The 14,841-nt window shown below is 40.2% G+C and overlaps 1 protein-coding gene across 1 annotated transcript; it reads left to right on the top strand.

The window, feature by feature from the left end:
• The first annotated feature begins 12,847 nt into the window (after positions 1–12,847).
• On the top strand, positions 12,848–13,785 carry LOC121463488 (olfactory receptor 998-like). Its single transcript, XM_041675736.1, is given in 2 exon segments — positions 12,848–13,247; positions 13,250–13,785. Coding segments are annotated over 2 exon segments (936 nt in total).
• The last annotated feature ends 1,056 nt before the right edge of the window (positions 13,786–14,841 follow it).

Genomic DNA, 14,841 nt, shown 5'->3' with positions numbered 1-14,841 from the left:
GCAACCAAAAAAAAAACCCAACAAACAACAACTATAATGCTAATAATAATGAAAAAACTAAGAGGAAACAAAAGAAACACACAAACACACATAACAAACTCACAAAAACAGAAAATTGGAAACTACAGCGCACAAGCAAAAAATCAGAAAGACAAAAATGCCCAAACAAAACAATACGAAACTAAAGTCTACAAAAACACCGTGAGTTCATCTTGTGTTTTCTATCAGCTGTTGGGCATGGGACCTGCTTTATGTGTGGTTAATCTGCATAGTGAGACTTATTGAAGAAAACTAATTTTACTTTGCAAGTGGAAGCCAATTGGAGACAGCCTCATGAACTTGGAACCAGCCGTCATTCAGAGACAAACACTGGAATATTCATCTCTGAATGATGATTGGTTTCAAGTTCATATGTAGGACAAATACAGAAAATCACCAATAATATCTTTACACCATCTATTTTATACCAGAATTATCTATTGTTTTATTGTCTCATAAATGTTTGAGTCATTCTAAGTAATGTTAGTACAAGTTCAAGTTTTTTTATTCTAAGATTTCTGCTAATATATTAGCACAAATCTTAGAATAAAAATATATATATATTTTTTGTTTGTTTGTTTTTGTTTTGATTTTCGAGACAGCGTTTCTCTGTAGCTTTGGAGCCTGTCCTGGAACTAGCTCTTGTAGACCAGGCTGGCCTTGGACTCACATAGATCTGCCTGCCTGTGCCTCACGTAGATCTGCCTGCCTGTGCTTCCGGAGCGCTGGGGTTAAAGGCGTGCACCACCACTGCCCAGTTGTTTAAGATATATCTTTTTGCCATTTCAATTTACATTTCTCTTATTGTGAACATCTTTGAAGTAGTTATTGTTTTCATGTTAGACGTGGCTGTCTCCTAATTTCAGTTTGCATTTATTTATTTTACAATTTTGTGCATGCACGCATTACGTACTAACCACTCTCACCCGCCGCCTTCCTTCTCCACTTCCCTCCACCCTGTGCTCCCCACACAAATCTTTCTCATGTTCATATCTATTGGTTTTGTTTTGTGTTCCACTGTGGTTAACCAGGGCCATATGTGTCACCATTGACGTGGATCTGTGTGCTGGAGCCTGGTGAGGTGAGTTCATCCAGGAGTCCACAGCTGAAGTTATGATTTCCCCTTCTCTCAGAATCCACCAATAACCAACAGTTCGGGGTTAAAAGATAGGGTCGCATGAACTCCTCCCATCTTTGACTGATTAGTGCTTGGGCTCCGTGCAGATGAATGTAATTTTTGTGAGTATTGACTGCAATGGTTGTACGAAGAGAATGACATTTTTCAACCCATCACCCCGTATTTTGGATCTTACATACTTCCCGCCACCTCTTTTGGATTGTTCCCTAAGCTTTAGAGGGGGTGGTGTCAGTGACTTGTTTAGGACGGATTCCTCAAGGTCATTATTCTGTGTCTGGGCAGCCATGAGTCTCTGCCTTCACCCTTGGTATTGGACGGAGGCCCCTCAGACTGAAGCTGAGAGCTGCTTTTGTCTGTGGGACAGCAGAGGTATTTAGTTGGCTGTTGGGCCACATTGTTAACCATCTGAATGCACTTCCTGCATGGGCCTGCTACCCTTCCAGGTGGGAGTTGTTAGCCGGGCACTGGTACCCACCCTCTACCCTTCCAGATCGGAGCTGTTAGCCGGGCACTGGTACCCACCCGCTACCGTGGAGTGGGATTTGTTAGCCGGGAACTGGTACCCACCCGCTACCGTGGAGTGGGAGTTGTTAGCCGGGCACTGGCACCCACCAGCTACCGTGGAGAGGGAGTTGTTAGCCGGGCACTGGTATCCACCCGCTACCCTTCCAGGTGGGAGTTGTTAGCCGGGCACTGGTACCCACCCTCTACCCTTCCAGGTGGGAGTTGTTAGCCGGGCACTGGTACCCACCCTCTACCCTTCCAGATCGGAGCTGTTAGCCGGGAACTGGCACCCAGCCGCTACCATGGAGTGGGATTTGTTAGCCGGGCACTGGTACCCACCCGCTACCCTTCCAGGTGGGAGTTGTTAGCCGGGCACTGGCACCCACCCGCTACCCTTCCAGATCGGAGCTGTTAGCCGGGAACTGGCACCCAGCCGCTACCATGGAGTGGGATTTGTTAGCCGGGCACTGGTACCCACCTGTTACCATCCCCAAACCCCACCCGCTACCATGGAGTGGGTCTTCAACAGAGAGCGGCTAGTTATCTCCCCAGGTGAAGCCCTGCACTCACACAGCTGGGTGTAATGCCAACTTTCAGAGGGCTTCTTTATACACCATTTGTCTTTGTCAAGCCTCCCCCAACCCCGTCCTGCACCATCATCTCCCTAGTTGCCCTCTCTTCCTACTTGGCATTACAGTCTTTTTTTTTTGTTTTGTTTTGTTTTTTGTTTTTTTTTTTTTTTTTTTTTTGGAGCCTGTCCTGGAACTAGCTCTTGTAGACCAGGCTGGTCTCGAACTCAGAGATCCGCCTGCCTCTGCCTCCCAAGTGCTGGGATTAAAGGCCTGCGCCACCACCGCCCAGCTGGCATTACAGTCTTGAACAGAGTAGTTGCCTAGTCTGATTTCTTTTTCTTTTCTATTTTATTTTATTGATTGATTTTTATTGAGCTCTACATTTTTTTCTGCTCCCCTCTCTGCTTCTCCCCTCCCCTCCCAAGGTCCCCATGCTCCCAATTTACTCAGGAGATCTTGTCTTTTTCTACTTCCCATGGAGATTAGATCTTTGTATGTCTCTCTTTGGTTCCTCAAGCCTACTCTGATTTCTTAAAGAATCTTTTACTGAGAGGGAGAGGTAAAATCCAGATATTATAATTACTATATGCTTGGTGAGTAGTGGTGCTTTCAGTGAGAGAAATAGTAGTGGCTTCCGCCAGATTGAGGGTGTGTGATTTGTGTGCGTATGTATGTATGTATGTGCACACGTGTGTGTATATCTGTGTGTGTGAGTGTGTGCACCGTGTGCATGTTTATATGTGTGTTCATGTAGGTGTGATGACTGGATAACATGTGATTGCACTGCACAAAGAATGAAAATAAAGTAAAGAAGGAAAAAGAAAAACCCAACGTTTTGGCTTCAGCCACAGAACAAATGCAGTTACTGTTAATTCACCAATTGAGATGTGTAAGGCACATTGGCTTAAGAAAGCCCCCGAGTCTGCTTTTGGACATAATGCTTTTAAGATGCCTAGAAAAACCTCAATATACTTTTTTCAGATACACCTATTTTCCTGAATATTTTATAATCTCATTTTTCTACACTGTTCAATAAAATTCCATTGTGTATATGTGCCGTATTTTCAATACCCTTTCCTCTGTTGATGGACATCTAGGCTGATTTCCTGTTCCTGTGTTATAAGCAGAGCAGCACTATGCATTTGCAGAAGGCAGACCCCTTTGATACATACTCTGGATTCTCTTCAGATTATAGAAACCTTTTGTCTTTTGCTAATGCTTATTGAATTTAAAGTGAAAGGCTCCACTGCGTCTCTGTTATTTTTAGTCTCCGTAACTACCAGGAGATGTTTAGCTTCCCTTTTGAGAATTTCCCTCATCATGCTGCATTCCACCCCAGTCTCTTTTGATGTCCTCTCCTGTTCCCTGCTAGCTTTTGCCTTCTACATGATGAGTTGCTGAGATACCTTATATATAACCTCATACACTGTCTACGCCATCTCTCTGGAGTAAATGGTTCATCGTGATGGTTCATCGTATGCTCTTCTTGTAAGGGTCTGTTTGCTTGTATGATTTCTGACTGTTCTCTTTGGGGAGAAGAGAAAGGAGAACATGGGCCTAGGCTGGCAGTGGCTAAGTGCCTTGCCTGAAGCAGAGAGTTGAAGAGAGGTAAGGAATCTAGACGCAGTAGCTTTCTTTCTCCATGATGCTCTCACCGTTATCTTCATGGATTGTTACAGAGGGGCATTCATACCCAGTTTGCTTCTGCAGCACTTGAAATATCCTTACCCCTCACCATTCTAGAATTGCCGCTGGGCACAGCCTGGTTAAATCCATCACATCCTTCAAGAAAGCCTTAAACTCAAGTTCAGGTTTTTCAGATTTTACGTAATTAGAATTTAATCTCCATTTTTTTTTTTACGATCAGATTCTTTGGCGGGAATAAAGGGGAACGTAGTCATTAGATTTTTATTTCACAGTATAGGGAAGTAGTGCGTGCCCTCTGGGTTTCCCAGTTAGTCAGAGGGCGAATGCACATTTCTGGGTGACTCTTTCCATCTCCCTCATGGCTGTCCATGCGGTTCTGGAAGGACCAGGACATGCAGTCTCAAACGTGTACTCAGGCTGGCGGTGGGGTGGGGATGTCATTTAGTTAGCGCTGCTTACAAGTGCCTTCCCTGAGTGTCATTCCTCAGCTCTGCCACTCACTTTGTGTGTTCCAAAGTAATGCTTATATTCAATGAACAGTTGACTTTTCGACATGGGGATGATGGGAACATTGTTTAATACGTGTGGAGCATAGGTTGCTCAATCACCATCTAAAGTTATTTGCTCGCAGCCTCTGAGGGCTCGTCTTTTGTGGTTGGAGAACGGCACGTGACAGAGGCTTTTCAAGTCAGGACTTGATTTTCTAACTTGGCATTCAAAGTGTTGTTACCGTCCTCCCCGGTTAACCTTGTTTCCAGATGAGTGACACACTATATTTCAGATAAGCAGTCATTTTTAATGTATCTGAGTCTATCAAGAGTCTTCAGGAGAGGTCCCTTCAAGGACAACACAGAGGCATCTTTGTACCAGTGAGGAGCTCACCATATGAATATATAAAATCTGAGTAGTTCTGAAAGCTTTGTAGGGGACCTGCTCTACCCCAGTAGCTAAGGTCCAGAGTATCCAGCCTTAACAACTGGAGAGAAAGAAAAGATGTTATCAGTGATGGGCAGGGAGACAGTAATTCTCCTCCTTGTTCCAGAGAGGAGTAAAACCATGGAAGTGGGAGAGAGGATCCCCCAGAAGCTGAAGAAGAGACAAGAACGATCAGCTTGAGTGTAATCTGCCAGGGTTTGTCACCCTCAAATCTGGTCTTAATGATAAGGGAGGGTATTAATACAGTTTCAGACAGGAGTAACTAAGGAGAATTCAAGAACCTTTTAATCCTCCTAAGGAACTAAAAGACCAATACTGGAATAGGGTAAAGGAAGGATACAAAAACATTTCCTACTAGCTTTTAAATGCTTACACTTTAATTGTGCTTTTCTGATTTGCAGTAGTACTGACTACATGTTTAAAGATACGAATACTCTCAGTAGGCTTACTCATTTTTCTCTATATTTTCCTTTTATTGAAAATAGCTTTTCCCCTTCAAATATTATATCCATCACCCGTCTCATAAAGTACTTTTAAACACCCAAGTCACCTATACCTATCTCCATTAGAACAAATTAATTTTCAGTTCTCTGTAGAAAAACCATATGCATGTCTGTGTGCATGTGCTTGTGTGTGTCTGTGCTTATGTGTGTATGTATGTGCATGTGTGTGTGTGCATGTGCTTGTGTGTGCTTCTGTGTGTTTTTGTGCATGTGCTTGTGTGTATGTGTGTGTGAATGTGCACGTGTGTATGTGCATGTACTTGTGTGTGTCTGTGCTTATATGTGTATGTATGTGCATGTGTGTATGTGTGTGTCAATGTGCATGTGTGTATGTGTGTATGTGCATGTACTTGTGTGTATGTGTGGTGTGTGTGTGTGTGTGTGTGCTGTATGCATGCACTTACGTGAGTATGGGGATGCAGATGCCCACATGTGCAGGTGCAGATAGAGGCCTGAAGCCACAGCTGGGTATCCTGCTCTACCACATTCACCTCTGTGTTTTGCCTAGACTGGTTGACTAGTGATTTCCAGGGGTCACTCTGTCTCTGTCTTCCAGAGCCAGGATTACAGGCAGTGGCTTTTTACCTGGGTACTGGGGCTCTGAATTCAGTTCCTTATCTTAGTCACTGTATCATCTACCGATCTTCCAAACACATTTCTACAAATTTACCACGATCCACCATATCCTGTTGTTGTTTGATACATTAAGAAATGTGTAGAGACAGCCGGACTTGCCAAGCTTTCAGGAAGTCTCCAAGAAGGGCAGGCATTCATTGAACATATCATAACAGAAACCATAAAACTAACTCTGATTATAAATAGCTCTTGATATAAGACATACTTTTACTTTGAAGAGTGACTTCAACATCGAGTGACTGGTAGAGTATCTGACAGACACATTTGCATCCCAAATGTAACAGGTGGGTAAGAGCCCAGGTTAAGCAATGCTATTTTAAATACGATGTCAGAAATTGCCAGGTTGGAGGTGAGTCATGTGGATCAGGTGTTTGCAGTAAACCCAGAAACCTTCACAGAAACTTCAAATGGTATATGGGGATAGTTGTGACCATTGACTGACTTTGGAATCTGTTAAAACCGGTTCATACTTATCTAGTCTAAGTTGGGATCCATTTTATGAGCAATGAAATCTAACTATTATTTGTATTTAGGGCATTGATACCACGTTACTAGTGTTCACTATGGCAACCTGGAACTCTCCACCAAATGGCCATGTGACCCTGAGTCTGGAGAGTATAAGAAAATTTCACTTCCTTGTTTATAAATTGAGAAGTTGGATTCCGTAACTTGGGGAATGCTCTCTTCTTAAATGTTTCCTATGACCACGAATAAGTTAATAATCCACAGACATCTGACTAGGGAGGGACAGGGTTTGTGTGAACTTGTTACAATTAATTACTTTTCATCGTCCTACCAAATGGAAAGAAAGAGTTGTGACATGGAGGATCAACAAGTCACATTTGACTGGGGAAAATGTGTGACATTTTTAGTTGACATTTTATTTGGTGTAAAGAAATATTAGACCATTTTCTTCTTTTTGGACTACATTTTGACCTTAATGTTTATTCCGATAACACCCAGCTGTCTAACTGTTCATATGACTGAGAAAAAGACTACTTGAAAATTACAAAGTAAAAGCCTTCATGAAGTTTGCATAGTAGGCGGGTCTTTTTGTATCTGCATTTCTGCAGAGGAATTAAAAAGGTAATATAGGCCAATAAGTGGAGTGTTCTCCAAAGCAATCGTTTGATGTTGGGAAGTTAAGTCTCATGACCTGTAGGTAACATAAAAGGAAGCTAAGTGGTTGTTAAAAGATCCCACGAAGACAATTTAGTTTGGAGAATTTTAGTCTAGGACCTAATTAGATTTTCTAATACAGAACCCCTCATCTTGTGAGTAATTGGATTCATAGGCACTGAACTGTACAAATAATATCACAAGATAATGTTGCCTCAAGCCCCTTCCTCCCTTAAAAGAGCTCCTAAGAGGCTAAGTCGTAAAGGTTGATGTCAGATGTTATAAAGTGTATTGTACCCTCAGACATGAAGACAACTTTGCTGACCTGGAAATGAGGTCTTGAGCTGTTGCCGTGATGGGTAGCATCATACCCAGATAACACAGCAGGACTTCCCCTGTGCTCTGCCAGGCTCCTCACTCTCACCCCTTATTCTGAGTTTTAGAGTTTTAATTTCACTTTTAAATAATTTTTATGGTTTCACCTCTAGTGGATCTAGTCAGACAGCACCATACTTTGATCTCATTCCTGTCTGGTATAACAAGAGGGCTCCTTCAAGAGTGACTTGGTTCTCAATCGTTGTTTTCCTGACTAGCTACATTACAATTGGTACGATCAGACATTCCTTGTATCTTCAAGGAGTCTTGTTTGAAGAGGGCGGGGCTTGTGGTGTTAGAGACAAGCATCGCGATGAAACGAAGCATCGCGATGAAACCCCTGCAACCTTCCTGTAAACACGTATTTTGACTTCATAAACATTCAACTATCTTAATAAGTAAATCCTACTTCTGAAGGTCTTAAAAGGTGATTTAGAGCGTGCAAACCAGCTAACCATAATTTTGCTTTAGGGTGTCAATCAGCTTTTTAGAAATATCTGGTTTTAAAGCCAGGAGCAAAATTGACAATCGGGGTATTTGGAGTTACATTGGAAAAGGAGTTCTGTGGCATGGTCTGAATATTGGTGATTGAGTTTCAGGTGTGCTGTGCTTTGAAGCTGGAGAGCTCTTTGTGTGTGCATATGTCGCCCTCTGCTGACAATTAGTTGTAATTGCACGAGCCGGGTTTCAAAGCCCGCTGCAAAGGTGGAATTCTCAGTTTTCTTTTCTTAGAGGCACAGCTGGGGATGATGATTCAAGTTTGCATAATTTGTTTAGGATGTAAATGGAGGAACAGGAGTGAGGAAACGGCAAAGGGGAAAGGTGGTCAATAAAAGGTAATTACTAGTACGTAACTGAAGTTTAGTATGAGTTGACGGTTTGAACCGCTTGTCAGAGCAAACCTACCCTCAGTAAATTGGCAGCATGGGGGGAGGGGGGACGGTGATAGAGGAGGGGATTGAGAATATCAAGTTGGGTAAAGGACAGAGAGGAAGAGCAAGGAAAGAGATACTTTGAAAGAGGGAGCCACTGTGGGGTGAATGAGAAATCAGACACAAGAGAAACTCCCAGGAATCCACAAGGATGACCCCAGCTAAGAATCTTAGCAATAGTGGAGAGGATGCCTTAACTTCCTTCACCTGTAAGCAGATTGATGACTATCTTAATTGTCATCATAGAGCCTTCATCTAGTAACTTATAGAAGCAGAGGCAGAGATCCATAGCTGAGCACTGGTCTAAACTTCTGGAGTCCAGTCACAGGGAGGCAGGCGTGAGATTACAGACAAAGGGGTCAAGGCCATGATGGGGAAACCCACAGAAATAGCTGATTCTAGCTAGTGGGAGCTCACTGACTCCGAACTGACAGTGGGGAGAACTTACAACTAGGCCCTCTGGATGAGGGTGACAGCTGTGTGGCATGGGCAGTTGGTGAGACCAACAATGGAACCAGTATTATCCCTAGAGCATGAACTGGCTCTTTGAAAGCCCATTCCCTAAGGAGGGATACCTTCCTCAGCTTAGTTACAGGGAGGAGGGCCTTGGTCCTGCCTCAAGTGATGTGGCAGACTTTTCTGACTCCCCATGAGAGGCCTCACCCTCTTCGAGGAGTGGATGGGGGTTGGGATGGAGAGAAGGTGGGAGGAGCGGGAAGATGTGAGGGAGAGGGAACTGGGACTGGTATGTAAAATAAGATTGTTTTAAAAATAAATAAATAGAAAAGAACAAAACAAACGAAAAAAAGTACTGTTGGTGAAAATTTCCTGTCAATATTTGTGTATACGTTATTGTATACGTTCTTTGTACTCCCGTTGATACTTAAGTTGAATGTTCTGTCAATTATTGAGGGAATTATAATAATATCTCTCACATCAATTGTGAGTACATTGGTTTTTTTTTCCTCAGATTTCTACCTATTTTCGCTTCATAATATTTCAAGGCTCTGTTTTGTATTGTGTAAACACTTAGGAGCACAACGTTTTCGTGATAATTTAGCCTCACTATGACTACAGAATTATCTTCTTGTGCTTGATAACTTTTTTTGGCTCAAAATATGCTTAGTCTAAAGTTAATATAGCTATATCTAAGTAAACTGTTTCCTGAGATCAATACCATTAGTAAAAAAAGAGCTGCTAATGAAATATTGTAGAACTTTATGGTAAACCTTCCTGATGGAACAATAAAAGTTTCAGAGACAGTGGTGATTGAGATGGGTGATCTGTGTCACCCTTGCTTATTCTTTCTTCTCGTTAATGGGATCTCTTTATCCTTGCTTTCCTGTTTCTGCTAATCTATTCCTGGTCTTTATTTCCTCTTTAATTGATCAAAACCTTCTTATCTTTCTTGACAATTTCCATTTCTGAAAGTAAATTTTCACCTGCTCCAGATTCTTTAGCAGTTCAATAGCTGTTTTTATTTTTTTAAATAGAGAGGAGCCAATGCTGCTTTAATATGTTCTTTTATATTTACGTATAATAATAACTTGTTCAACTATGTTCCCAATCTATAATGATAATAAACAACATTAAGAAGTACCTAATTGGTATTTTATATTTAAGAAATACTTGGTAAACATGTCTAGCAATTGTATTAACTAGAGATTGTTCCCTTTATTCTGGAGAAAAAGATATGGACAGTCTTGGCTTACTTAATATGACAATAAGAAAACCTTGGTTGGGGTTTATGCTTAAATGATATGGTTTTAGAATGGACACAGAAAATGACTTCTTCCCAAATGCTTCCAATATATCACTCTGATGATGGAAGAAAAGATGATGATAAGGAGGATAGATCAGGAACACACACATACACACACTCACACTCACACACTTTGTAATGACACACAGTTAGAAAACAATACTTGGCCAAAATGCTAATGAGATCATTTAAAGTTTGTCCCTTCAGGTGTAAACCCTGGAGGCTTAAGTTCTTTGGGGATCTGGCTCTGAATTATCATATAAAGCTTGAATAAGGTCTCTTATTCTGTGCAGTCTGTGACTCTGTTAAGTTCAGGGATTCTTTCTTCAAGCCTAGCTCTATCAGGGTGGGAGGTGCATCATCTGTAAGTCACTTGTCTCAGACAATTGCCAGAATGAAGAAAATCAGATCTTCTGTCTTCTAGAAAATTACCACTTTTTTAAAAAAAATGTAGATAAAAGAGATGCAGAGAGGATATTCTTAAAGAAGTGAGTACACTGGGCTTTGATAGATGGAAGTTTTGAAACATGATGGAGAAACAGTAATGGTGTGAATGGGGGGGCATGGTCTTCCACCTTTAGGATATTTACTCACAGACTTATCAGCATTTACAGTTGGTCTATGAGTTTTTCTAAACCTATTTGCATAAATATGAAATAGAGATGCTGGTAGCAATAGTATACTACATTCTTGAAAATCACCCCAGAACTTTAAATTTCCACACCATAATAAACAATATATATGTGGCATAAGACACAGTAGCTAGCTTCTTTGGAAAAGGTAAGCATCATCGATGTATAATTTTCTAACATCAGAAATATATACCAATTGATTTGTCAGTTGAAACCAATTACCCACTTAATGAATTACTCCAAACAGCTTACACTCAGATAATTAATAAATAAATAATAGACTGTTTTTGAACCCGTAGCAATCTGTATTACACTTTGTCTTAATACACTTATCCTAGTAAGTTGCGTGAGAGTGGACATAAGACATGAACCAACCATTTCTACAATGGAGAGCACTCAAAAAAAAATCTAGATCTGTCTGTTTAACTGCATAAAATACACCCAGACAGCATCAGCATAAGGGTGCCACTAAAATACTAATAAACCACACAGATTAAGTCATTTAAACTATCTGCAATGTTATGGTGCTTGGCATATCATGTGGCAAACTGCTTTTTCTTTGAATGAGCACTTTGCTGTAGAAATCATATATTTTTTATAGACTATCATATACAATAATCTAGGCAATTTGAATAGTTTCTACTATTGATTATCTCATATGTCACACAAAAATATAGTCTTGAAGGTTTTACCTTTATTAAACTGTGATAAATGTACCATTTTATTTATTTTATTATTATTTGATTTGATAGTAGCAGTGATATATCATAATAACTGATTTTAAAGAAGATTGCATATATATGGGAAATCATATAAAATAATTTTATGTTATTTTAACTTTGGGGATTCTTAATTTTCTATGCAATTTCCTGATAATTTCATTGCCCCTGAAGGTTTGTCAGACACCATGATCTCTAAGAAAGCATTTCCCTTGCTTTTCCATGAAAGCATTTATTGGAAGAATGCAATTGTAGGAAATTTTGACACCCTTTCTTTCTTCTCAATCTGTCATCTTACATTCTTTTTCTTGATGCCACATTTGACTTTGCACTAGTCATACACTGAATTTATTTTATCTGTTCATTGGAAGATCAGTATTAAATAAAAATTATATGTTTTACTATTCTTCCAAATAGCCATCCTTTTTCTTTTTGCCAAGTGTGCAGTTATATTTCCATATCTCTTTATAATTGGGATTAGAAAATAGACTGAAATACATTCATATGAAATACACCTTTGTAGTATTTTTATAGTGCTCATTATTCAGTAAGAATTTGATGCCATATTTAACATTTCTCTAATATATGATACAGGATCTTAAACTTCCAGTTGTATTTACAGAATTACCAATAAAAGTATATCCAAGTAGAATTTCTAAAATTTCTGAGTGTGTGTGTGTGTGCATGCGTGCGTGCGCACGTGTTTGTGTGTATGTACCAGAGGAAAACCTCAATGCCATTCCTTAGTACTGTCCACCTTGATTTTGCAGACTAGGTCTCCACTGCCTTAGTGGGATAGACCAGCTGGGGAGTCAGCCCAAGGCATCTACTGTCTACTGCCTCTGTCTCTCCAGACCTGGATTTACACTAAACACATACCATCCAATCCCCTGTTTTCATTGTGAATTCTAGGGAGCAAATTTTATTACTAATGTTTACAAGGCAAATACTTTAGAACCTGATCTATTTCCTAAACTAATTAAGAGAGCTTCATTATTTCACTATATAATAAGATGAGAAATGGAGAGAAATTTTCATTACAAATGCAGTCTTAAAATCAAAGGAACTGTTGAATCAATGAAGTTAGATAACTCTTGATGGGAGGATGTTCATCCCCAAAAGTTCAAGGGTTTGGTTGCTGAAGTCTGCATAGGATTTTGTACAAGTGTCCAGATCTTGTAACTAGGAATATTATTACCACTCAGCTCAACCGTGCTGACCAACTGTCTATAATAGACCTATTGAGGATAATCTGCTATTGATTTCAGATATCACGTGACTGATATTTTGGTAAGACATAATTCTTATTCTTTTAACAGATCCCAGCTTACTAATGGAAGAAAAGAATCAGACAACAGTGCCCGAGTTTCTCTTCCTTGGCCTCATAGATAACCTCTATCAAAAAATTTTCCTCTTTATCATATTTTTCTTTGTTTATCTTGTCACCCTGGGGGGTAATGTGGGAATGATCACTTTAATATGGGTGGATCCCAGGCTACACACCCCTATGTACTTTTTTCTTAGTCATCTGTCCTTTGTAGATGCGTGTACCTCTTCTTCCATAGCTCCCAAGATGCTGTGTGACATTTTTACCGAGAACAAAGTCATCTCTTTCATAGGCTGTGCAGCACAATTGTGGTTCTTTGGTCTCTTTGTGGCAACTGAGTGCTTCCTCCTGGCTGTCATGGCGTATGATCGCTATACAGCCATCTGTAAGCCCTTGCTGTATACACTCATATGTCCCAGCATGTCTGTGTGCTCTTGGTCATCGGGCCTTATGCCATTGCTATTATAAGTACAACGACTCACACAACCTTAACCTTTTGCTTACCATTCTGTGGGCCACGTATTATCAACCACTTCTTCTGTGACATTTCCCCATTGCTATCTCTAGCATGTGCGGATACCCAGATCAATAAGTTGGTGCTTTTTGTCTTGGCTGGAGCAGTAGGTGTGATTACTGGTCTGATCATCCTGGTCTCCTATGTCTGCATCTTGATGGCCATCTTGAAAATTAGGACAGCCAATGGGAGACGAAAAGCCTTCTCCACTTGTTCCTCTCACTTAGCAACTGTCTCTATCTTGTATGGGACTCTTTTCTTCATCTATGTCCAACCTAATGCTAGTTCCCTCCGGAATATTAATAAAATGATCTCCCTATTTTATACTGTTGTGATCCCCATGTTGAATCCCCTCATCTACAGCTTGAGGAACAAAGAGGTGAAAGATGCATTCAGGAGAACATTGGAGAGGAAGCACATAGGTGCTTAAGATAGAATTCTCTTTGTGACATGCCTAAGTTGTGGGAGCAAAATATACATTAAAGACCACTGGAGTGAGATTCAGAGGTTGCAAGGGAGTCCTTGTTCTTCCTGATCACAGAATATTTCACAAACTTGTGCCATATCTTGATGGAAACTAGTTTAAAGTTTTAGCAATTTTAGTGAATTTAACTGCTCATTGAAATGGTTTGGTTAACAATGCATCTTCAAGGTGAAAACCATATTTTCAACTCAATGTTTCAAGTCATAACAGTCTTCCAAATGAAAATGAAATTATAAAAAGTTCAAATTCTAGTAAAAAAATTATACATTTTGATATTTTGGCTAAACACAATCATAGGAACAGAAAATGCATATAGTCTTGCTTGTTTCTAAGGCCTATTTTTATGTATAAATATTTTACAACATGGATGTAAGTGTTTATATGTGTAAACATGTGTTTACAGTGTCTGAAGAGTCCAAAGGAAGGCGTTGGATTCCCTGGAACTGAAGTTACAGTTATGAGCTGACACTTATGTGCTGGAAATTGAACCAAGTTCTCCGGAAGAGTGGCCAGTGCTCTTAACTGCTGCTATCTCTTCCTTCCCCCTATTTACATTTCAAGATTTCTGGGAAAATATTTTGAAAAATTTGCTACTTCTTTTCAACTATCTTAAATATGTTGCCTGCTAAAACTTTCAAATGGAATGCATTTGAGCTGTAATGTATCATTTAACTTAAAGAAAAATTTGACTATGCCTCCCTCTTTCTGCCTCTGTTTCCTTTGGTTTCTATTTCTATCTATGTCTCTGTCCATCTGTGTGTGTGATTGCCTGTCTGTCTGTCTGTCTGTCTGTCTCGTGTGTGTGTGTGTGTGTGTGTGTGAGAGAGAGAGAGAGAGAGAGAGAGAGAGAGAGAGAGAGAGAGAATGTACATAAGTGCATGTGCCACGGCACACATGTAAAAGTTAGAGGACAACCTTAGATGCCAACTTTCTTTTTTTTTTTTTTTTTTTATTTTATTTTAATTTATTTATTTATTAAGAATTTCTGCCTCTCCCCACAAC

The sequence above is a fragment of the Microtus oregoni genome, unplaced genomic scaffold (genome assembly GCF_018167655.1).
Source record: "Microtus oregoni isolate MIOR12 unplaced genomic scaffold, Mior012 000026F_ref0000081, whole genome shotgun sequence".
Taxonomy (NCBI): domain Eukaryota; kingdom Metazoa; phylum Chordata; class Mammalia; order Rodentia; family Cricetidae; genus Microtus; species Microtus oregoni.
Note: the sequence above shows the minus strand (reverse complement) of the source record. Positions and strands in the feature narration are given on the sequence as shown.